The sequence below is a fragment of the Hyperoodon ampullatus genome (genome assembly GCF_949752795.1).
Source record: "Hyperoodon ampullatus genome assembly, chromosome: 9".
In the NCBI taxonomy this organism is placed as follows: Eukaryota; Metazoa; Chordata; class Mammalia; order Artiodactyla; family Ziphiidae; genus Hyperoodon; species Hyperoodon ampullatus.
Genome location: NC_136922.1, coordinates 100,541,727 through 100,566,372, shown reverse-complemented (window position 1 = coordinate 100,566,372; position 24,646 = coordinate 100,541,727). Strand labels below are relative to the sequence as shown.

Here is a 24,646-nt window from a genome sequence, read left to right as displayed (position 1 = left end):
ATTACTGGCTTCAGTGACTGGGTTGGTAATGGACCACTTACATTTATAGGTAATACAGGAGGAAAAACAAGTCTGGGTGGGATGAGGGAAAGGAAAAGTTGAATTTCAATCCTCTGAGTTTATTATAGGGATACAACATGAAAGATACTGAGATGTTTATACATTCAACAAATATTTATTAAATTCCTTCTGTGCATCAGTCAGTGTCCATCAGGCAAGTTAATGGATCCAGCAGAATGTTCTGGACGAGCAATATAGGTGGAGGAAACTTCATCGTATAAATGGACACTGAAGACATGGTTGAGGGCGTTAAGGGGAAGAGTGTAAGTGAGAAAAAAAGTCTGAGGACAACACTGGGGAGCATCGCTATTTAAGGGTGAGGCTAAAGGAAGAGCCCAGGATGCAGACTGAGAAACAGTGGCTTCACTCAAACTGAACCCAAATGAAGAGCTTGTTGAGTCTCAGAAAACAAAGAAAACTTCTATAAAAGAAGGAGCCAACGTATATAAAGTACAGATGCCCCATTTATATTACTTAGCACCAGTTTGCCAATATGAGGTCAGTGATAAGAGCAGATTCAGTGAAGTAGGGGAGATGCAAGCCATGCTGGGGGTCGACCAGCGTCAGAGGAGGAGAGCAAGGAAGGACGACTTGTTCTGGCTCCTTGGCTGCATTTACGAGAAGAGTTGAGAAAGATTCATCGTTTTTAAACACACACCATCCTCATCCCTGACCTCTCTACACTCCTGCATTTTAACCCTACATTCCTTATCTCTCACTTGACTTTTGCTCACCTGCAAGCACGAATGTTAGCTATTCGATGCCCTCCTGAGAGTAGGTTTGATAGAAGTGGAGAGAGAAAACACACAGTCCCTGGGCACCTAGGAAATGGAGATCCACAGTAACACCAATGGCTATAGTTCTGAGGGCCCTCGATCTGCCTGGTAGTGAGCATTCACTTCACACACACTTTAAATTCTTAAAAACAAAAACAAAACACTTGCCAGGTAAGGATTACTGTGTCTCTTATACTGGAAAGGGAAAAGAGGATCAGGAAGTTTAAGTCAACACCTTGGATCACACAGACAATAAGTGACAAAATTGGGGCTGAAATCCCAGTCTGGCTTATTCCCGTATCCACTCTACTTTTAAAATATCACAGGAAGGAAGGAACAGTTAAACAACAGGGAGGTTAAGAGAGTTGAAAATCAATCTGATCTGATACCTGTTTGTGTTAGAGCTAGTGTAGGACTCTGAATAGCAACAGCAAAGGCAGTGGATAGGGGCTGATGGAACAGGCAGCTCACCTCCCAAATCCCAACTTTATTTCACCTGGCCAAATAAGTCACACTTGTAGGGAAGTACATCAAATAGAATTTTAAAAGATGCCATTTTTGAAAGGTCAAGGAGTTGAATACTAGCCATTGGAAAAATACGTCAATATTAAGAAACCTGAAGGACATGAGGCTTTTGCCGATGGTGATTGCTCTGTTCTCTCTTATTGAAAAGTCTGAGCATGGTCCCAGTGTCTGACTATGTCTTCCTCTATCGCTATTAGACCTAAATCATAGGGACCATTTTTATCACAAAGAAAGGATAGCTTCCCCAGAAGGCTCATGACATTTCCTGAGCTAAGAACTGGTTTAGTCCCACGTTATCTTTCAAGTTGTTTGCCCCAGTCTGCTGAAATAATAAGAGATGCTTGAGCCAGTTCTCATGAGGTTCTTCTTGACGTGGGGAGAAGGAACAAGTGACACATTTTCATTACAAGGTCTGATCCAGAGCCATCTGACTCTGATCTTTCTGGACCTGCAAAAGATCCATTTGTTAACTCAGATTTTCTCAGAAAGTCATGACAGGGAAGAAGTGACAATGATTCTGATATGAAAACGATTTTACTGAGTGTTAGTTTTATTTCCTTTATGACCTACAACTCTACAGGTTGCAAAATACTTTATACTAGTTGGAACTACAGTGTTTTAGGGTCACTTGTTTGGTAATCGATAGCATTACATAAAAAGAAGGTGAAAAAGAGAAAAAGTAAAATTAAGGAAATGGATACATTTATTCTATTTAAATAAATCTCTTTGCTCTTTTGCATTGTTTCTGTTCCTTACATCCTCCCAGATATGCAACTAAGTGTTGGTAATTGCTGGAAATAGCCACGAATTTTACAGAATAATTGGCTGTATTTTAAGACATACATTTTAGTGTGTACACTACATGGTGTAGCTATAAAGTATAAAATAGATTTTTGTATCTTGCTTTTGGAAATCAATCTCATTATTTTTTGTCACATGTGGTGTATATGTGTGAGTGTGGCAACATTTTATAGTTTGAAAGTTCTTCATAGTTTTTAGAAGTTACAAAATAATAGAATTAATTGCTTTGAATTTAGTCATTTTGCACTGGGAAAATATTGATTTCTTCCCCAACACCTTTAATTTCTAATGGAGCTTGAAATTAATTTTGGATTTTAATTCTATTTTATTCTGGGTTTGTACATCAGGGCCATTAATAATGTCAGGAGAGTGCTGAGAGAACTGTTTCTGAGCCAGGAGCCCCCAGTGAGCTTTGCAGCATTTGGGTCTCTGTCTTGTACAGAGAGGAGGAAAGTCTGTGTGGAATGAATTGGCACGGAGACTCCTTGGGGCCTATGTACTCATGCACAGCCACAGCGCACGAGCGCCCCCGCCCCCCGTGGCTCCCAGAGCTTTCTTAGTCACCCCACAGTAGCTGCCCCCAGGCTGATGAACATCAGTGGAGACTAACGTCAGGAATGTGGGGTGTGACTTCTCTAACCACACCTTCCAATGTAGAGCCAACTTTTCAGGATCATTTCTCAAAATAGTCTCCATGTTCTAGGTATTTTAAACGCCCTGAAAGTCGAAAAAGCTTTGCCAGAAGGAAGGCAGTCCAGCAAAATACAGATTTCACAAAATAGACAGAGAGGGTTTGAAATCTTGACTCTGCCGTGTACTTTGAACCACAGTTATTCACCTGCAAAATGGAATAAGAATATCTTCCTTACGTGCAGTTTTGAAGATTACATGAAATAGTATATGTAAAGTCCAATACTTAACATCCTTCCCTCTCTGTTCCCGTTAATTTTTTTTCAATCCACAGTACACGTTCAAAATTAAAAATTCAATCAATATATACAAACTACTAGGTTTCTCAAGAAATATGGGAATCATTGGCCTATGCCCACACAACTTACATTCTGGGGGAAAAATTATGAACAAACATTTGGAAAAAATAATTAAGTGTATAAATAGCAGAAAAATCACATAATAATTGCTACTGAAAAATAAGAAAAAAGGAGAAACCTCTTTTAGCTTGAGTGATCAGAGAAATTTTCACAAAATAGAAAGAGACTATGAACTGGATCCCATAGAGCAAAAATGTGGTGAAAGTGGGAAGAAGGACGTTTTGGGATGGATTTGGGAGGAGAGTGTAAGCACAAAAAAAGGAGACAGGAAAGCACGAGAGCACGTGGCACTACCTACAGGGATGGACATGAGCAGGCAGACTGTGGGGGGCTGAACGGTGTCCAGCAAAACGCACGTCCACCAAGAGACTCGGAATGAGACTGTATTTGGAAAGAAGGTCTTTGTAGATGTAATTAGTTGAGATGAGTCATACTGGATTAGTACAGGCCCTAAATGCAATGACTGATGCCTTCATAAGAGACAAGAGAGGGAGATTCAGACATACAGACACGGAGACACACAGGGAGGAAGGCCATGTGAAGACAGAGGTAGAGACTAGACTACAATAGCCAAGGAACACCAACAGTTGCTTGTCAACCACTAGAAGCCAGGAAGACGCAAGCCAGGATTCTTCCCTGGAGCCTTCAGGGGAGGCATGACCCTGCTGATACCTTGATTTCAGGCTTCCAGAACCGTGAGAGAATAAATATCTGTTGTTTTAAGCCACCAAGTCTGTGGTCTTTTGTTAAGGCAGCCCTAGGACATTGCTACACATAACATTCGATCTCTTGGAGTCATTTATAAAGAGAAGGACACAAAGTACCCCTCCTTCAACTTGCTTTCTGACACTTTTCTGATCGTGGATAAAGTAGAGGCTTTGTCTCATACATAGTTCACTATAAGATTTAAGAGGGAGTCCGTTCTGTTGATAATGAAGCCCACTTTACATGCAATTTTCTATAGAACATAATTTGGCATAAAGAAAATTTCATGGACCAGACACCAGGAACACTATGAAATGAAAAGAAAGTTAGTCTCTTACTGAGAAACAAAAAGTTTTTTATTATAAGAAGCTGTATTCATGAAGAACCTAGGGGTAAAACAGGAATAAAGACACAGACCTACTGAGAATGGACTTGAGGATATGGGGAGGGGGAAGGGTAAGCTGTGACAAAGCGAAAGAGAGGCATGGACATATATACACTACCAAACGTAAGGTAGATAGTGGGAAGCAGCCGCATAGCACAGGGAGATCAGCTCGGTGCTTTGTGACCGCCTGGAGGGGTGGGATAGGGAGGGTGGGAGGGAGGGAGACACAAGAGGGAAGGGATGTGGGATCAGATGTATATGTATGACTGATTCACTTTGTTATAAAGCAGAAACTAATTTAAAAAAAAAAACAGCAACAATAAAAAAAAAAAAAGAAGCAGCTGTGCCCCAAAGAGAGATCCTCCATTGAGTAGGCAGAAGGCTTAGTATGTTCAGAGACTGATAAACGTGTCTTCTTAGTCGTTCAAGGTATGCTATATGTGTGTGTGCACGTGTGTGCGTGTGCACGTTAGACACAATCACAGTTCAGTTGCTCTTACATGTGTTTAATACTTACCAGGTGCTGAGCAATGAGTGTGTGGATGAAAATCACATGCTCAGTGCCCTGAGAAAGTCATAGTTGGTTGTGAGAGAGATTATTTCAATGTAAGGCAGTTATTGCTGACACAGATGGGGGCTGGTGTGAAGTATGCCTCAATAAGTGTGTAGCATTTGATTTGATTTCTACTTGAGATCTATCTAGTATAAGAGCTGTCCATGTGTTTACCTCTTGTATTGTAGGTGATTTGTAAGAAACCTGACTGGTCTGTTTTTCCATTAATAGTTTTAATGTACGAATGTCTGTGCCTTTGTCTTTGATAAGTTTTAATACCTGATTTGTAAACTTCTCATTATTTCTTATGAATAGAATGTCCTTCTTCATCAAAGAGAAAAGAGTAAATGCTGTGATAATTATAGAGCCTATAATTCACGCCCCATCTTTATCCATAAACTATTCCAAAAGACGAATTATGACAGTCACTCTTGCTTACTGCCATTTAAAAAAAAATTTTGGCTTTGTTTTTGCTTTTATTTTTAAATCTTGTTCTGGTTTTGCTGAGAAAAAATACTATTCTCTTGACTTCACTTTAAAAATGCTTTTTGGCCCTAAGTATATATTTAAACCTAAGGCAGGAAGTAAACTTACTTTAAAAATAAATTCCTACTTCTAAACTGCATCTACATGATCTCTAGGGTTACCAGAAATATGCACAAAGCCACCTCTCCATCCACAGATCGCAGTGTAGAAAGCAAGGGAGCTGGAAACTCTGTGCAATCAGCCTTGCAGTTCAAAGGCTGAAACACTCATCCTTCTCTCTCCATCCACTCTAACAAGCCTCCCTCCACATTCCCTCCCCCAGCCACCCCTGCCCCAGCCACCCCTGCTTAAAGTCTTCCTTTTTTAGTTGACAGGTAGCAGGCAGCCACATTCTAGGGAAGAGAATTGGGACAAAATTCAGGAAATTAGGATGGTTGCATACCTCTTGATAAGACGACTGTAGAAGGCAGCATGTCAGGACATGTTACTTTATTTTTTAGGCATAATCTCTAATCTTAATATACTACGACATCGATAAATATTTCAAAGTATCTACTAAACTACCCCTTCTCAAACTTTGTATATTTATTCTTAATTTTTTAAGTCTATGGACAACAAGCTCATCTTCCCAACCATTAAAGTTCTGTTGGTTGCACTTATGAAAAGCAAAAAGTTCCTCAAGATTCAAGTATGATTCTTCACTGGGATCCTCATTGAAAAAGCACAATGGAGACACAATTTTCTTAAACCAACCAAGAGAAAGACTGCTGGAATCTAAATGATCCCAGCATGAAAATTACGGTTTGTGCAGATTAAATGTTTTCTTTTTGATTACCACATGTGAAATTGATGAGTCAAGTGTCAATGTGAACCCATTCCCTGGCTAAGGAACCACATGTGGTAGAATTTAGGGCCTGATATTCATTTATTTCATCTTAAGATAGGTGGTACATGAGAAGCATAGGGTGAGACAAATAGGAAAAAGAAGTACCAATTTGAATGAAAACTGAACTAATTCAGAGCCCCTTAGAATTTTTTATATAGTAAATAAATTACTTGGGTTTTAAAGAGATATGCTTTTATTATGTATAAGGTCTTTCAAAATCTAATCTGTAGGTATAAGGGATAGGGGAAAATGTTGTCTATTGGTAAACTTTCTTCTGTGATTGCTAATAGCAATTCAAACGCTCCTCAGCACATTTGTTTTCCATATTATGTCTGCCCTATGAATCATTCTGTATCATTATTTTTATTTCTAAACTACATGTTAGCCCAAAAACCTAGTTCAGGCTGTTGAAATAAAGCTGGGTGAAAATGACAACTTTCACTGGAGCTGTGGCAATGGCACTGAGGCAAAGCAGAAGTTGCAAGACAGGACTGATACCACATTTTATCTGGTGATGGTGGAAAGCATGTCCTAAGCGGTGGACTCAGCGTTGATGAGAAGAGGAGGATTTGTTCTGCAGTCACTGCACTTCTGTCACCCATCACTGATCCTGCTTCCTCTCCCGGTCCCCATTTCACTTCAGCACTCTTTGGACGACTGGCCTTGTGGCTCATCAGCTACATGGCCAGCTGAGAAGAGAAGAGATTTTCTATTACAGCTCAGGCTTTCCCAGTAGGTGCCCTGATCACAGAGGAGGAGATGCTCTAACTGATAACTAGGAAGCAAGTGTTGCCACCTGGAGTTTCCTACCCGCCTTCCTCAAGGCATCTAATGTAAGTACAACTCCAATACTTCTCCCAGAACTGCTATGTCATGAGAAGGCAGGACAGTCTCCATTACTGGTTATTTCTCTCCTGTGGAAGTTCAGGATACCTTCTTCTCTCTCACATGGCTTAAGTCAGCTTGATTTAAAGAATTATATATAGGAAAAAATAGTCCTTTTGGACAATGAATTAACCAAGCTTGTTCCATTCACCTTGCTCCAGGTACTGTAGGAACGTTCAGAAAAATCAATCTGGCCCAACAAAATTCAGGTTTTATTCATTCAGGAAGTCTATATCTATGTCACTGAAACCACAAGGGAGCCTTAATATGCTAGCATTTTCTGACTTTCTGAGTACGAATATGCTTTTCATTGAGTATTTTAATGTTCTCTAAGTGGGGCAGACTCATCAACAGATGGCCATATGGTGGAAAACACACATAGTGTTTTCTATGTCTCTGAATTCCATTGCAGGAATATGTATGGAAGGTATTTCTCTTTCCACAGTCAAACCCTTAGAGGTGTTTCTTTATCCAGTCTAATTGGATGGCTTCACTTGCCCCTATTCAGCACAGAGAACGTTGATCACATGACTTGGCAAGCAAGATGTGTTTAACTGATGTCTCAACAGGCTTGGATAATGGAAAAGAGTATTATTAGGATATTTTGATGTCTGCTAATGAATAATGACAGCAATTTTATAGGTGTCAACATTGTCTGGCACTTATGCTTGCATCTGTGATGGCAAGAAAGGTCTTTCGGGCCTCCCTGGTGGCACAGTGGTTGAGAGTCCGCCTGCCGATGCAGGGGACACGGGTTCGTCCCCCGGTCCGGGAAGATCCCATATGCCGCGGAGCAGCTGGGCCTGTGAGCCATGGCCGCTGAGCCTGCACGTCCGGAGCCTGTGCTCCGCAACGCGAGAGGCCACAACAGTGAGAGGCCCGCGAACCCCCCCTACACACACACAAAAAAAAAAGTAAATGTGTTTCACGGTAAAAATGAGTGATGAAGAATCACGTCTGAAGCCATACTTCGGAACCGAGGTACTGAGAGGCCATTGTCCTCTGGCCATCTCAACCCACCTACTGGACTCCACATCCCGTTGCTCCTTTGCTGGGATGTCTCTTCAAAGTATTACATTTGTAAGTGTAGCTATCATCTCTGGAGAACCACCTGTTTTGACTGCAACTGTACCAGACATTTTACACATTATCTGTACCCTTCCCAACAATACTGAGAGGAGATACTATTATTCTCATTTTATTAATAATGAAACAGGGCAATGATATTCTGGTAAACCAGTTTTACCAAAAAAAAAAAAAAAAAAAAAAAGAGTTTGTATTTGTAGGGTTGGTCAAGTTCCATGGGGTAAATTCTCCCACTGTACCTGGTTCAAGGTACCAAGCTTTAACAACCAGCTCACAAAGTTCCTGAATACTTAACAATCCTGGCTGCAGCACACCCTTCAAACAGGGTGGTGCTAATCTGGAAGATTTAGCAACTTCCCCAGGATCCTATGACATGTAAAACTCTAAGTGAGTATCCCCTTGAGGTCTGAGGACTCCAAAGCTGGGTCTCCTCACTAGCATGCTCCTCCACACTCCATGTTTATTTCTGCCTTGGACTCTGCCAGTCCCAATCTTTATTCCCAAAAAAACAAGGAATTTAGCCAGGGTTCAGTTCCTCCTTGAACCCTTCCTGACCAGCTTGGTTGCATTGTTCTCTCTCTCCTATTACATATACATACTAGCCTTTACACCAGTTTGGCACATACACATCTACTAATATATTAATGTTTCCTGAATATTTGTCCTGCTTCCTTTTCTAACTACCTCATCTACTTCATAAGGAAATGGGCTCTTGTCTGTATCTCTGCATCCACGTAGTGTGCTGCATACAAAATAGACATAATAGTACTGAATGAATTGAAACTGTCTATGAGTTAGAGATACTCCTATACACCAAGCTTGTAAAGCTGAAGACGTGCAATAGGAACACAGTGACTAATGTCAATATGAAAGCAAAAAAAAAGTTTGATTTGGCAAATGTCAGATGGATCAAAGGAGAGGCACATAGTGCTTTTAACTTTAATTCTCCTTTCTTGTGTTTTGAGTGGATATAAACATCTCAGAAGTTTCCTTCCTTATCTTTCAATTAAACAGCCCTCCCTCCCTCAGACTTCTTCCCCCTAATGGAACTTGGCAAAGGTGCAGAGGTGGGTGTTTTCTATCCCTTTTTCTCCTCACTCTGTACCTTGGATGAGATAGTCACAGGGGAGCTGAATGAATAATGTCAGCTCCTTCAAGACCCGGCTCTGGCATTTTATCACCTCTGAGAAGTTCACAGGTTCACAGCTCCTCTGTTGGTAGAGCAGTCTGCTTTTCAATATGCATTTGCAGATCAACTTTTTGCAAAGGCTCTTTATTCAAAGAGAAAGATATAGTTTTGAAATTATTGAAAGTCTTTGTAAAACTGAAATTAAATCTTTTCTTTCTATGTTTAATCTTAGCCATCTTTCCAAAGCAAGGCATGAAAGAGGGGATTAATTTGAAATTTGGGGTGCCTTAGAAATGTAAAGGTGCTTGGGCTGTGTTTCTCCAAATGACCTGCACTATTTTAATCCAATGTAATTTATTTGGTTGTAGCTGAAAGAGAGAATGGCCTCTAAATCCCCTTCCAACATTTCTACACAGGTAACACTCCCCACTTCTCTCCACCTTACTTTATTTACAGAGGTCAGGTGAGAATGTGAGCAAAGGAGATGCTGGGATGATTTTTTCTTTTCCTAATAAGTGTGATTTCAGGAAGTGACAGCACTTGTCATTTTTCCTCTTTCCCCAAATGCTCCAGCTCTGGTAAGAAAGTGAGCTTCTCACCTAGAGAATACACACAACCAAGCATGAGCTTGCTAATATTGTAATTGTACATATTCTACTGATAACTGCTTTCTCTATCCAGCACCATGCTGAAGCTGCAGCCTCCTCACCCTGATTTCCCTCTGCCAATCTGATCAGACAAAAACCAGAAATAAACAAGTAAATAATCTGATAATAACCTCTGAAAAGATGAAACAATTGCTTAAAACCATAAAGAATTTGTGATATAGCATTAAATAATTTCCCATATAATTACATTTATAAATATTTTGTAAACATGAAAATTACCAACCTAGACTGTAAAAGGTAAGCACATGGTACAATTTACCCTCAGCTCACAATCCCAATGAACCAGGGATATGAAAATGAATTAAGATTATAAGGACTTTTATTTTTAATGAAATTATGCACTTCTTTGGAGGAGGCTGTCCAACACTCTATTCTAGTATCCCTGCCTTGCTCCATTCTCGTCTCCACACTCCACACCTGTCCTATATGCAGGACAGGATCAGCTCTCAACATACTGATGAATGAATACATGATGGTGGGAATCAGAACCTTGGTGTCCCACGGCTCTACAGTTGTACCCCATAGTCACTCTTTAATGACAAGGACACATTGAGCATATGAAGTAGTTCATGGTGTAGGAATGGAACAGGGGGATGAGAGGGAGGTAAAATTGGAAGAATTTGGCAATTGTTCACTTGATAACAAAGAGGCACAGTCTGGCTACTTAATGCCACGTCTAGATTAGAAACAGCAGATTCACCCTGTTCATATAAATCAGCCTGGGTAGCCATTATATTTGCTAATACAGCCTTTTATCTTTTCAATGAGTATTGGTTAAAATATTTAGACACTCTCTGATCTTTGAGAATCAACTGTATCAGTGCTCCGTATCCTTAAGCTACTTATAAGCAGACAAAAATTTGGCTGGCTGTTTTTTAAGACTTCACAGTACAATAAAAGTTACAACAAGATCTAGGATGCTTTCTATATTTACAAAGCACTTTAAGAGGCAATATTTCATTGAATCTCCCGGAAGAAACTTAAGTTCAGAGAGGTTAAGTGATTGTCAAAGCACAAAGCCAAGGCAGCCCAGAGGGGGAAATAAAGGAGGCAAGGAGGAAGTGTATTAAACCCAGTGCTTCTCATTTAATTGCTGTTAGTGACCTGTAACTAACAGCAAGTAATGGGAGAGCCGACCTCACCCTCCAGGGGTGTAGGTGGAATCCACACAACTGTGCTAAGAGGGCTGGAGGAATGGGAGAGGGTACAGCCCTACACTAGGCACGCTCAGCTGATGAAGGAAAAAGGCTGGCCAGATAGCCTGAGGGTTTCACAGTAGATCATCTGATTTCAAACCCTGAGCTCTTTTCCCTTTCCACAGTTCTACTGTAGTAAGAACACACACATGATTATTACATGATAAATCAAAGGATTATGTTCATCTTATTCAAATTTCATACCAAGTTTAAACAGTTTTTTATCATTCACTAGATGGTCAGTATTTAAACACATCTATATTTATTTTATTTTATTTTGTGTGTGTGTGTGTAAGTTCAAATCCTGTTAATATAACTTTTTTTAACATCTTTATTGGAGTATAATTGCTTTACAATGGTGTATCAGTTTCTGCTTTATAACAAAGTGAATCAGCTATACGTATACTTATAACAAAGTGAATCAGCTATACGTATACATACATCCCCATATCCTCTCCCTCTTACATTTATTTTAGAGCAGCTCATACAGCCAGCCAGCACAGGAGTTGACTGCACTATGTTATCTAAGATCTTCTGTTGTCGTTGCAACTTATTTTGCCACTATTACCATATAGTCTTACAAGTTACTTTAACGAATGGTGTCTTAACATGGCAATATTTTCCTCAAAGATTATTTGAAACGTGTGGGTTTGTGTGCCCATATATTGAATCTGTCCATATAATTTCTTAAAACTCTACACCTCTTGTGATTGTTTGTGCTGTCATGTCTATCACTGCGCCCTCTGCTTTGAATTAATGCATCTTTTATTCTCTACCCTCCTTTTTCTGTTTTTTTTCCCTTTGGCTTTACTCTCTCTTCTTAGCTTTACAACCTTCATAAATTTGGATAAAGGACATTGATTTTTTAAAAGCTCTTGATGCTTCTTAGGTTATCTGTCATTTATTCACTCTTAGATTCAGTGCATATTCACTGAGCACATATTATATGCTGGGTGGGCTCTGGGGATAAAATGGTGGACAGAACCTGGCACTATCTCCTCTCAGATATTATAGTCCAGTGGAAAAGACAGATATTATTAAAGAATCACAAATGATAAATGCAAAATCACAGCCATCACCAAGGCTAAGAGGAAGATATAGGTCTTGAAATAAGAGGAGTTGACCTAATTACGGGTTCATGGAAAGCTTCCCTAAGGAGGTGACTACTGAGCTGAGATCTGAAGGATGACTAGAAACATACCAAGCAAAGCAGAGAGGGAGGATGTGCAAAAGTCATGTGGTCGTGGCAGCGGGAGGGGAGAGGGAACAGTGCGAGGGCACCACACAAGTATGGAAAACTGAAAGGAGGCCAGTGGGACTAGAGGGGAGACAGGGAGGAAGAGTATGGCCGAAAACCAGGTTAAAGACACAGCCATACAGAAACTCTACAAGCCAGAAGGGAGTGGCAGGACATAATTAAAGTGATGAAGGAGAGAAACCTGCAACCAAGATTACTCTACCCAGCAAGGATCTCATTCAGATTTGATGGAGAAATTAAAATGTTTACAGACAAGCAAAAGCTGAGAGAGTTCAGCACCACCAAACCAGCTTTACAACAAATGCTAAAGGAACTTCGCTAGGCAAGAAACACAACAGAAGGAATATACCTACAATAATGAACCCAAAGCAATTAAGGAAATGGGAATAGGAACATACATACCAATAATTACCTTAAATGTAAATGGACTAAATGCTCCCACCAAAAGACACAGACTGGCTGAATGGATACAAAAACAAGACCCATATATATGCTGTCTACAAGAGACCCACTTCAGACCTAGAGACACATACAGATTGAAAGTAAGGGGATGGAAAAAGATATTCCATGCAAATGGAAATCAAAAGAAAGCTGGAGTAGCAATTCTTATATCAGACAAAATAGACTTTAAAGTAAAGACTATTAGAAGAGACAAAGAAGGACACTACATAATGATAAAGGGATCGATCCAAGAAGAAGATATAACAATTGTAAATATTTATGAACCCAACATAGGAGCACCTCAATACATAAGGCAAATAGTAACAGCCATAAAAGGGGAAATCGACAGTAACACAATCATAGTAGGGGACTTTAACACCCCACTTTCACCAATGGACAGATCATCCAAAATGAAAATAAATAAGGAAACACAAGCTTTAAATGATACATGAAACAAGATGGACTTAATTGATATTTTTAGGACATTCCATCCAAAAACAACAGAATACACATTTTTCTCAAGTGCTCATGGAACATTCTCCAGGATAGATCATATCTTGGGGCACAAATCAAGCCTTGGTAAATTTAAGAAAATTGAAATTGTATCAAGTATCTTTTCCGACCACAATGCTATGAGACTAGACATCAATTACAGGAAAAGATCTGTAAAAAATACAAACACATGGAGGCTAAACAATACACTACTCAATAACGAAGTGATCACTGAAGAAATCAAAGAGGAAATTAAAAAATACCTAGAAACAAATGACAATGGAGACACGACGACCCAAAACCTATGGGACGCAGCAAAAGCAGTTCTAAGGGGGAAGTTTATAGCAATACAATCCCACCTTAAGAAACAGGAAACATCTCGAGCAAACAACCTGACCCTACACCTAAAGCAATTAGAGAAAGAAGAACAAAAACATCCCAAAGTGAGCGGAAGGAAATAAATCATAAAGATCAGATCAGAAATAAATGAAAAAGAAATGAAGGAAATGATAGCAAAGATCAATAAAACTAAAAGCTGGTTCTTTGAGAAGATAAACAAAATAGACAAACCATTAGCCAGACTCATCAAGAAAAAAAGGGAGAAGACTCAAATGAATAGAATTAGAAATGAAAAAGGAGAAGTAACAACTGACACTGCAGAAATACAAAGGATCATGAGAGATTACTACAAGCAACTCTATGTCAATAAAATTGACAACCTGGAAGAAATGGACAAATTCTTAGAAATGCACAACCTGCCAAGACTGAATCAGGAAAAAATAGAAAATATGAATAGACCAATCACAAGCACTGAAATTGAAACTGTGATAAAAAATCTTCCAACAAACAAAAGCCCAGGACCAGATGGCTTCACAGGCGAATTCTATCAAACATTTAGAGAAGAGCTAACACCCATCCTTCTCAAACTCTTCCAAACAATTTCAGAGGAAGGAACACTCCCAAACTCATTCTATGAGGCCACCATCACCTTGATACCAAAACCAGACAAGGATGTCACAGAGAAAGAAAACTACAGGCCAATATCACTGATGAACACAGATGCAAAAATCCTCAACAAAATACTAGCAAACAGAATCCAACAGCACATTAAAAGGATCATACACCATGATCAAGTGGGGTTTATTCCAGGAATGCAAGGATTCTTCAATATACGCAAATCAATCAATGTGATACACCATATTAACAAGTTGAAGGAGAAAAACCATATGATCATCTCAATAGATGCAGAGAAAGCTTTCGACAAAATTCAACACCCATTTATGATAAAAACCCTGCAGAAAGTAGGCATAGAGGGAACTTTCCTCAACATAATAAAGGCCATATATGACAAACCCACAGCCAACACTGTCCTCAATGGTGAAAAACTGAAACCATTTCCACTAAGATCAGGAACAAGACAAGGCTGCCGACTCTCACCACTCTTATTCAACTTAGTTTTGGAAGTTTTAGCCACAGCAATCAGAGAAGAAAAGGAAATAAAAGGAATCCAAATTGGAAAAGAAGAAGTAAAGCTGTCACTGTTTGCAGATGACATGATACTATACATAGAGAATCCTAAAGATGCTACCAGAAAACTACTAGAGCTAATCAATGAATTTGGTAAAGTAGCAGGATACAAAATTAATGCACAGAAATCTCTGGCATTCCTGTACACTAATGATGAAAAATCTGAAAATGAAATCAAGAAAACACTCCCATTTACCATTGCAACAAAAAGAATAAAATATCTAGGAATAAACCTACCTAAGGAGACAAAAGACCTGTATGCAGAAAATTATAAGACACTGATGAAAGAAATTAAAGATGATACAAATAGATGGAGAGATATACCATGCTCCTGGATTGGAAGAATCAATATTGTGAAAATGACTCTACTACCCAAAGCAATCTACAGATTCAATGCAATCCCTATCAAACTACCACTGGCATTTTTCACAGAACTAGAACAAAAAATTTCAAAATTTGTTTGGAAAAACAAAAGACCCCGAATAGCCAAAGCAATCTTGAGAACGAAAAACAGAGCTGGAGGAATGAGGCTCCCAGACTTCAGACTATACTACAAAGCTACTGTAATCAAGACAGTATGGTACTGGCACAAAAACAGAAAGATAGATCAATGGAACAGGATAGAAAGCCCAGAGATAAACCCACGCACATATGGTCACCTTATCTTTGATAAAGGAGGCAGGAATGTACAGTGGAGAAAGGACAGCCTCTTCAATAAGTGGTGCTGGGAAAACTGGACAGGGACATGTAAAAGTTTGAGATTAGATCACTCCCTAACACCTTACACAAAAATAAGCTCAAAATGGATTAAAGACCTAAATGTAAGGCCAGACACTATCAAACTCTTAGAGGAAAACATAGGCAGAACACTCTATGACATAAATCACAGCAAGATCCTTTTGGACCCACCTCCTAGAGAAATGGAAATAAAAACAAAGATAAACAAATGGGACCTAATGAAACTTCAAAGCTTTTGCACAGCAAAGGAATCCATAAACAAGACCAAAAGACAACCCTCAGAATGGGAGAAAATATTTGCAAATGAAGCAACTGACAAAGGATTAATCTCCAAAATTTATAAGCAGCTCAATAGCAAAAAAACAAACAACCCAATCCAAAAATGGGCAGAAGACTTAAATAGGCATTTCTCCAAAGAAGATATACAGACTGCCAACAAACACATGAAAGAATGCTCAACGTCATTAATCATTAGAGAAATGCAAATCAAAACTACAATGAGATATCATCTCACACCAGTCAGAATGGCCATCATCAAGAAATCTAGAAACAATAAATGCTGGAGAGGGTGTGGAGAAAAGGGAACACTCTTGCACTGCTGGTGGGAATGTGAATTGGTACAGCCACTATGGAGAACAGTATGGAGGTTCCTTAAAAAACTAAAAATAGAACTACCATATGATCCAGCAATCCCACTACTAGGCATATACCCTGAGAAAACCATAATTCAAAAAGAGACATGTACCAAAATGTTCATTGCAGCTCTATTCACAATAGCCCGGAGCTGGAAACAACCTAAGTGTCCATCATCAGATGAATGGATAAAGAAGATGTGGCACATATATACAATGGAATATTACTCAGCCATAAAAAGAAACGAAACTGAGCTATTTGTAATGAGGTGGATAGACCTAGAGTCTGTCATACAGAGTGAAGTAAGTCAGAAAGAGAAAGACAAATACCATATGCTAACACATATATATGGAATTAAAAAAAAAAAATGTCATGAAGAACCTGGGGTAAAATGGGAACAATGACACAGACCTACTTGAGAATGGACTTGAGGATATGGGGAGGGGGAAGGGTAAGCTGTGACAAAACGAAAGAGAGGCATGGACATATATACACTACCAAACGTAAGGTAGATAGATAATGGGAAGCAGCCGCAGAGCACAGGGAGATCAGCTCGGTGCTTTGTGACCGCCTGGAGGGGTGGGATGGGGAGGGTGGGAGGGAGGGAGATGCATGAGGGAAGGGATGTGGGAACAGATGTATATGTATGACTGATTCACTTTGTTATAAAGCAGAAACTAATAAAAATAAATAAATAAATAAATAAATAAAAGCTACGGTAGTTTATAAAAAATAAAATAATAATAATAAAAGTTGGTAGGAAATCTTAAATCTTATTAAAAAAAAAAAAAAAGACACAGCCATACCAAGTAGGACCTTGTAAGCCAACTGAACTTACAGCTGAAGGACGGATTCCAATTCCATAAGGCCATGATTCCACCCAATGACTGCCCTTTTTGTTTTTGTTTTTTTGGTAGCAATGGTCAAATTCCAAGTTATCTTTATTGGTGTCTAAGTTTGTGGTAGTTCCAAATGGATGCGGGGGACCATATTTCCTTGTGCCAATAAATCTATGTTTTTATGCCCTAGGTTAGTGTGACTTTCAGCAGGTAGGAATAATTTCTTTTTAAAAAATTATGCTTTGAATTAAGTTACTTATGGGTATAATGGATTATAAATAACATGGTGTGAGCTACTGAAATCCACTTCACTTTTCAGGTGTGCAGTAATAAGGTGCAGTATAATTTATGGTTTACAAATTTATAGCCCCAGAGTCATAGCTCCAGACTACAGAATGTAGAATAGTTTCCTTTTAAATTTCAATTTTTCTTCTAAAACTGGCTGGTGAAAAATTTACTTTTGCATTTCTGTGGCAACATCAATCCCTGTTTCTTCTTAGTATTTCAGAATTCAGAAATCACATAATTTTAAAATTGGAAGAGATCTTCATAGGTCATCTAACTTACCTCCTCCTATTTCCTCTGGAAACAGTCATGTCTGTATATCTGGGCAAGGTGAAATTCCATCCTTTAGTAAAAAGATATCTGGAAAAATATTTTCTCTCAGAATGAAGGTCTGGCATCTAGTAATTCTTATAGAGTTCCACCCCAAAACATTGCTTACATTTGTCAAATATCCTCTTGCACTTGTGAAAATAGCAAAAAGGTTTCATATTATTGAGGATACCCTGGGGATTTTTAGGGCAGTTCCATATAGGGGACTAATAGTATATGTAAGAATGACTGAGGTCAAAGATAGACCCCAGCAGCATGAGAAAAAATATCTGCTAAGCCCTGGGATAAGGGATAGGTTTTTGAATTAATTTATGTAAACCAGAGCCATAATTATGAAGTGTAAAGAACACACGTGAAAAAAATGAGATGATAATTTGATCCTAAGAAGCATTTGAGGTATTGGAATGTGAGCTTGGAGATCTACTGAAAAGGGTCTATCTATCACCAAGAGATAGATAAGAGAAAAATACTGTAGCTACAAACATGAAGTTTTGCTCAAAATAAAGACAAATTCTTACACTTTTGGGAGAATGAAGTAGGGATAAGTCAATGTAACAAAGCAAATAAACTATTTAACATGATCATTCTACCCTCTGTGTCTCTGTGTCATGATTTTATGTTTTGATATGCTACTAGTCAGTTCTTAGAAATTGACTGAGAATGGAATACCTGCATAAGGAAATTTTAAAGGTATGCAACTGCAAGAATGTAATGTATTTGCATATTTTCACAAACTAGCCTCCTTAGTTTTTGAACACGAAAAACTGTCTCTCCCTTTCCTGCAATCTGTGGCTTTTCTTGTAGGATTTCCTCACCCAAAGGATGACACCCTGTCTCCTCATGGGAGTGGTGTGTAAATGACAATCCTCTGAGCCCTGTATAGAATTCACTTGAAAATTAATTCCTCCATGTATAAGCAACAAATAAACAAACAGATAGGTCTAGGACATACCCAGATCACTTTTAATGTTCTTCAATTCTTCTGGAAAAACAAAACCCTATGGAAACCAATCATTCACTTCAAGCTCAAATCTGCCATGGAAACGATAGCAAACAATGAATGGCAGCAGGAAATTAAGTGACAAATTGTGTGATATGGACAACTATTTGTATAGAAATTCAGAGCAAAGGGATGACTGCTCTGAATGGGATGAAGTGGCAATAATTCACTGAGTACTAACATATGCTAAAGCCCTTCTCAGTGTTCTCCACACATCATCTCATTTAATCTCACAATGGCTTTATGAGGCGGTGCTGTTATTAATCTCATTTCACAAAGGAGAAAAAGAAGCTCAAACAGTTTTAGTGCCCACAATTACAAGTAAGTCGATCCAAGTTCAAACTCAGGCACTGTGACCTGTCAAAGAAGGGCTTCGAGCCTCCATCTTGGACTACAACCCAGCCTGGACAATCAGGCAAGGAATAGTTTTCTCATCCTGGCCAAGCCTGGACCAGGGAAGAAAATGTGTTAAACAGTTAGCAGCCTAATTGTAATGTTTGAAGCTCTCCTAAATATTTAGTTTTACTAAACTTCAGACTTTAGTTAGCTGTTCTTTACCTTTTTAAACTAGTACTATTTTAAAATTACCAAAGTTCCTTTACAAAAGGGACACTTGGTCTTTCACTGAAAATAATGAGGTAAAAATTGAATAATGCTAACAAAGATCAAAACCACAGAACACAGAATAAGCAACTGGAAGTCTCAGCTCCTTGGATTTCAGAACTGTAAGAGACCTCAGGAGGCACTTAGGCGACAGAGGAATTAAGGAAGTCCAAAGAGAAGAGAATGACTTCCTGCAAAGGCACCCAGCATGGTGACCTCACAGGCAGCATCAGAAGCCCATGCAGTCACTGACTACGTAAAAATGCCAAATTGTTCATTCTGTATCAAACTGAATGGCATATATTATATAATTTTCACAGGATTATGTGCTGGGCCAGACCCTCCCAATTTTTAACTAATTCATGGGAGTAACTAAGAGATATATCAAGTCTTTTAGCTTATTTGGAAGCATGTGCCTTCTACAACCCACAAGATATATCTTTCACAACAAAATTGTGTCCAATCAATCCTTTCTTGAATTCTGCACTATGGTCTTCTAACATCTATTTATGCACACACATGATTTTCAACATTTTGGCCTTATTTGGGGAAGACAATGAGCGATCAGGCTTTCATTGTTAAAATGAATGATTCTATATTCATACACACAAAAATTACATAAAGGAAGAGTAGAATAAGCAGCAGGGAAGAGATAATTTCCCTCTTTTACATTTATAACCACAAGAGCCAAATCTAACCACACTTAGGACATTTCTAATACTTGGAGTTGTTAACTCTTTAAAAAAGAAAAAAACACTCAATTATTCAACTACTGGCATATATTTTTAATTGTTTTTAATTTAATATGTTTAAATGTCTTTTTTCTTTGCTGTGTATTCAATGAAAGAAGCAATTATAAAAAAATTATTTGCTTTTACATTAAATATAAAAGTGGTCGCTGAGATAGGAAACACTTGTAACCACCACCAATTTCTTGTTCTTTCCTTTAGTTAGAATTTCCATTCTCAGAAACAAGACTGTGATAGTTAAAGGTGGTATTTATAACATATTATATAAATTCTACTGGTGGAGTGAAGGCACTTTGTTTCATCTAAGTTACTTAGTTCAAGCATTATGTATCATACAATGAATGTCATATGGTGAAAGTTAATATTTTGATGTGATTGGAAGGGTACAATTTAAGTCATAACTCCTTAATTCTAATTATTTTCAATATCAATCACTTTGGTTCTTTATTCATTAAAATACTTTTTTACATATCTATATATAAATACTGTAGAGATGATGAATCTACTAAGTGTTTTAACTCTTTTATATCATCCTATTAATGTTAATTTTTCTAGTTCTTTTTGTCTCTTGCTGTTTTAAAATATCCTCCTAAACAAATTAATAAGTGCAATAAAATAAATTACAAGTTTTTTTTCCTTAGTTGAGGTCTTACAGTATATGCTGAACTCAATGTCTTATTGTACATTACTACAAATGATATGAAAAGTCTCAGAGAACGGTATTACATTTTTACTGTCCCCAGAACTCTAATAATATTTTACTTGTTATTATTTTCTAAAAGTGAAATGAACAGAAAGCACTCTGTGTACTTAGAGGATTTAGATACTAGATTTTCATAGGGAGAGAAGATTGAAGAAGACTGAATCTCTTTCCTCCTTCCTTCTTACACACACACACACACACACACACACACACACACACATTCATGCTACATAACAGATGACCTTCTTCTTTCAACTATATGTTTTATGGCAAATCTGTCTTCAAAAGTGCTATGCATTATTGGAAAATTAACATTACAATTATAAAGTTAATATTCATTTTTTAATAATCTTTGAATTATAAAAATATAATTTTTATTTAACTTTTCAGGGAAAAGCTATTATGTAAAACAAGGCACATCTGTGTTCTAAAAGACATTTTTGCATGCTACTTTTTATTTTTTAATATTTAAAAAAATTTGCCTTCTTGCATTTTTATTTTACATATACAACTTCAGTGGACTTTCTTACACTTACCAGCTCATTTTTCTGATCTAAAAAATGTGGCCAAATAGTTCTAGAAGAGCACTGAGACAACTATCATCCAGAAACTAAATGTTCAAATTACACTCTGTCTGCCTCTCTGATGAATTGATAAATAAGTATCCAGTCAGAGACATCACACTAACACAATTTTCCAAACAATCTATCCAGACAGATGTGGCTTAGACACATAAAGTCACATCCAAGAGCAGCATTCCAATCTCAACTACATGTTTATGGAGCTTCGGAAACGCTGGTCCTTCTTTTTGAGTCATTAGGCTTGAGAGAATATATTTTGACAACTAGAATACTATTCTAGAAAAGCAACAGTGAAATCTGGGTTCTTCAGAATCAAGTGATTTACTCTGTGGATTATTCAGGTTGCTGAGCTTTAAAGCATAGCTGAAGACCTAGGATTCTCATGCAATTACAAGTTTAAAGTGAGATAAATTGGCACTCACAGTTGTGGCAGGTGGCCCCACTGTATCCCGTCTCATCACAAGTGCATATGAAGCTGTCCCACGTTTGTGAGCACTTCCCACCATGCTCACAGTGATTGGGCACACATCTGTCAGAGAAAGAGACAAACAGAAATAAACCAACAAACAAATGAGATTTATGAGTGGCTAAATTCCAAGCTGTCTGGGCAATATATCATTTCAATGCCAGGTTGCCTTACCAAGGCAATTAATCCTTGTTAGTTTAAGCAGATTAATATGATTCATGATGGAAGGTGCCAAGCGCACAAAAGATGATGTATCACAGGCTTGGTGTTTCCCATTTTTGAGTAAACAGTAGAAATTAACAAATAGTTGAGAGATTCATTTGCACATCACAGATTCATTTTATTTTCCTTTTGCAAAAAAAACAAAGACACTAGCTAAATCTCCTCCTGGTGAGAGACAAAACATTAGCCATCTTGTTTCCTGTACTATCCTTTACCAAGGCCAATAGTACCAAGTCAGAAAGGGGTAATGCTGAGGTTTTTTTTTTTTTTTATAGCAATATGAGTTTCTGAAATAATGCCCCAGCAGTGAGAATATACTAGCCTCATAAGAAAAGATTTCTAAGTCTTCCGTACCCCTCCTCCCATGCCCCGCCGGCTAATGAAAGCCACCTTTATAAGGAGGCAGCAAGTATAATATGGGAGGAAAATGCAGGTTTTGTGTTCAAATCTTTGTCTTTTTATTTACTTAATAGCCAGTTATGACGATGTAATTTAACCTTTCTGACCCTCAATCTTCTCATTTGAAAAATGGAGTAATTATACCTATCTGATAAGTATTGGGTTGGCCAAAAAGTTCATTTGGTTTTTCCTTAACATCTTATGGAAATGAACTTTCTGGACAACCCAATAGTTTTGAGATTAGGAGGTAATGTTCATAAAGTAGATAATTAATAGGCAAGAAATAGAGGGCCAATAAACAGGAGCTATGGATATCTGAACCACTGCTTGCAGGGCACTGTTTTACAGTCTGCCTGTATCCTAGCAATAGTGAAGCTGGAATTGGTTCTGGAAAACTCCTGTTTCAACAGCACAAATTATTTTCTTCTTATGTATTAGCATTCACAAAATATTTCTAGCTTTGAATAGGAAACTCTCTAAAGTAGAAAAGTCCACCCAGATTAAAAAGGCAGAACCCATAATAGTGGGTCACAGGTTGCTTGATGGAGAGCCACACTTTGAACACCAATAATCATAAAGCCCTGGTAGCTTCTTGCTGCAAAATAGAATAGGACTGGCCTCAGAGTTAATAGTCTCCACCCCCTGTTCTTGACTTACCATCAGCCATGCCTAAAACTACCATAGCAGGGCATAGCCCAGTTTGGCATGGAACTCTGTTTCTTATATAGGAATGCTGTTCCTCTGCAACTCTTTGCAAACCTTTAGTCATGCAACAAACAATTACTGAGCACTGTGGGAAACAGAAGATGAATAAGAGTCTATTCACTGCCTTTCAAGAGCTTAAGCCTAGGAGGACAGGATTGTAAGAGAAGAAAATGAGAGGAAGAACATTATAAGGGGGGAAAATACAACATAAGAGAGCATAACGTTGGATTTTCAGGAGGTGGGATGGAAAATTCACTCTACATTGAATAGGCAGTTCTAGTCCATATGAATTTGGACTTGGTGTTATCCAGGCTACGAAGATGTTTCTTCTCCAAAGACTCTATAACCTACGTGGAGGTGGGGGGGTGTGATAAGATTCATGCGAGATACAATACTAGGCAGAATCTGATCCGTCATCAGAGTGATATGAAACGTACAGAAATGCGGAGACCAGAGTAGTTATGGGTAGACTATAAACAAAGGGCTTAATCAAGCTTAGAGCATTTTGCTTGGGCCTTAAAAAGAGAAGTTCTATTTTTATAATTAAAATATTGAAAACTGTTCCCAGCAGAGCGAGCAAGAAAGCAAGAAGGAAGAGTTAGAACCATGATCAGTGGGTGGGTGGCCCAGGGTTGTTCAGGTCTTTGCCAGAGCCATTTCCCTCTACAGGTGCCCAGGCATAGGCCTTAGCAGAAGGCATTTATATCCAAGAGTCCTGATTCTCCAGACCATGTGGGGAAGCAATGATACAGACACTCCAAACTTACACAGCTAAAAAACATCTTTGATACTTAATTTGGGATTTCAGTACTTATATGTTTTTGTGTGGTATATTTATCTTCTAAATTGTTGTGGGTTAACAGTAACTCAGCCCAATAGTGAAAGTAATTTACATCAGCTCATTATATCAATTAATTCAGGGGAAGTAGTACAGAGTGTACTGAGTCTCTAGGGGAAACCAGGCTGGAATCTAAATGTGCTCTAAATAATGCACAAATGAGAAAATCCACGTCAAAATGATAAAAAATACTGGTGTGCACTTACACACACATAAGCATTTAACAGTCAAGTGAGGTTAACTGAATATTTATAAAATTCAGTATTAAGTATTTCTTTAAAAGTGATCTTTTATTTAAATAAAATGTTAATATTCTATTTTAAATGTTTGTTTCTTAATATTTAGCTTTTGAAATTGACATTATCCCTATGTTGATTACTGGCATTTTAATTCCTAATGGTGAGAAATGTTTTATTTCTAAATCAAATTGATTCAAATATAATTTCAAACCATAATATTTTATCACTATATTAAAAAAAATGTTAGAACCAGTTACCAAGCAAAATAAAATCTGAATTACCCTAGCTTTCCCCTTCCTAATTATTTATTTCTTCTCTTGTGCTCCTATGGAACCATTTGTATATGCCCAATATATACCATCATCACATTGTTCAGTAATTATTTGTTTGAGCATCTGTCTCTTCTAA

At 38.1% G+C, this 24,646-nt stretch overlaps 1 protein-coding gene across 1 annotated transcript in view; it reads right to left on the bottom strand.

Moving 5' to 3' along the window:
• The window catches only part of CNTNAP2 (contactin associated protein 2), a gene marked incomplete at both ends in the record, with an annotated part of 2,063,650 nt that overhangs the window by 775,889 nt on the left and 1,263,115 nt on the right, over window positions 1-24,646 (bottom strand). Inside the window, one exon of the mRNA XM_079711872.1 lies at window positions 21,792-21,898. Within this exon, the coding sequence (XP_079567998.1) occupies window positions 21,792-21,898 (107 nt within the window). The remainder of the gene's footprint in view (window positions 1-21,791; window positions 21,899-24,646) is intronic.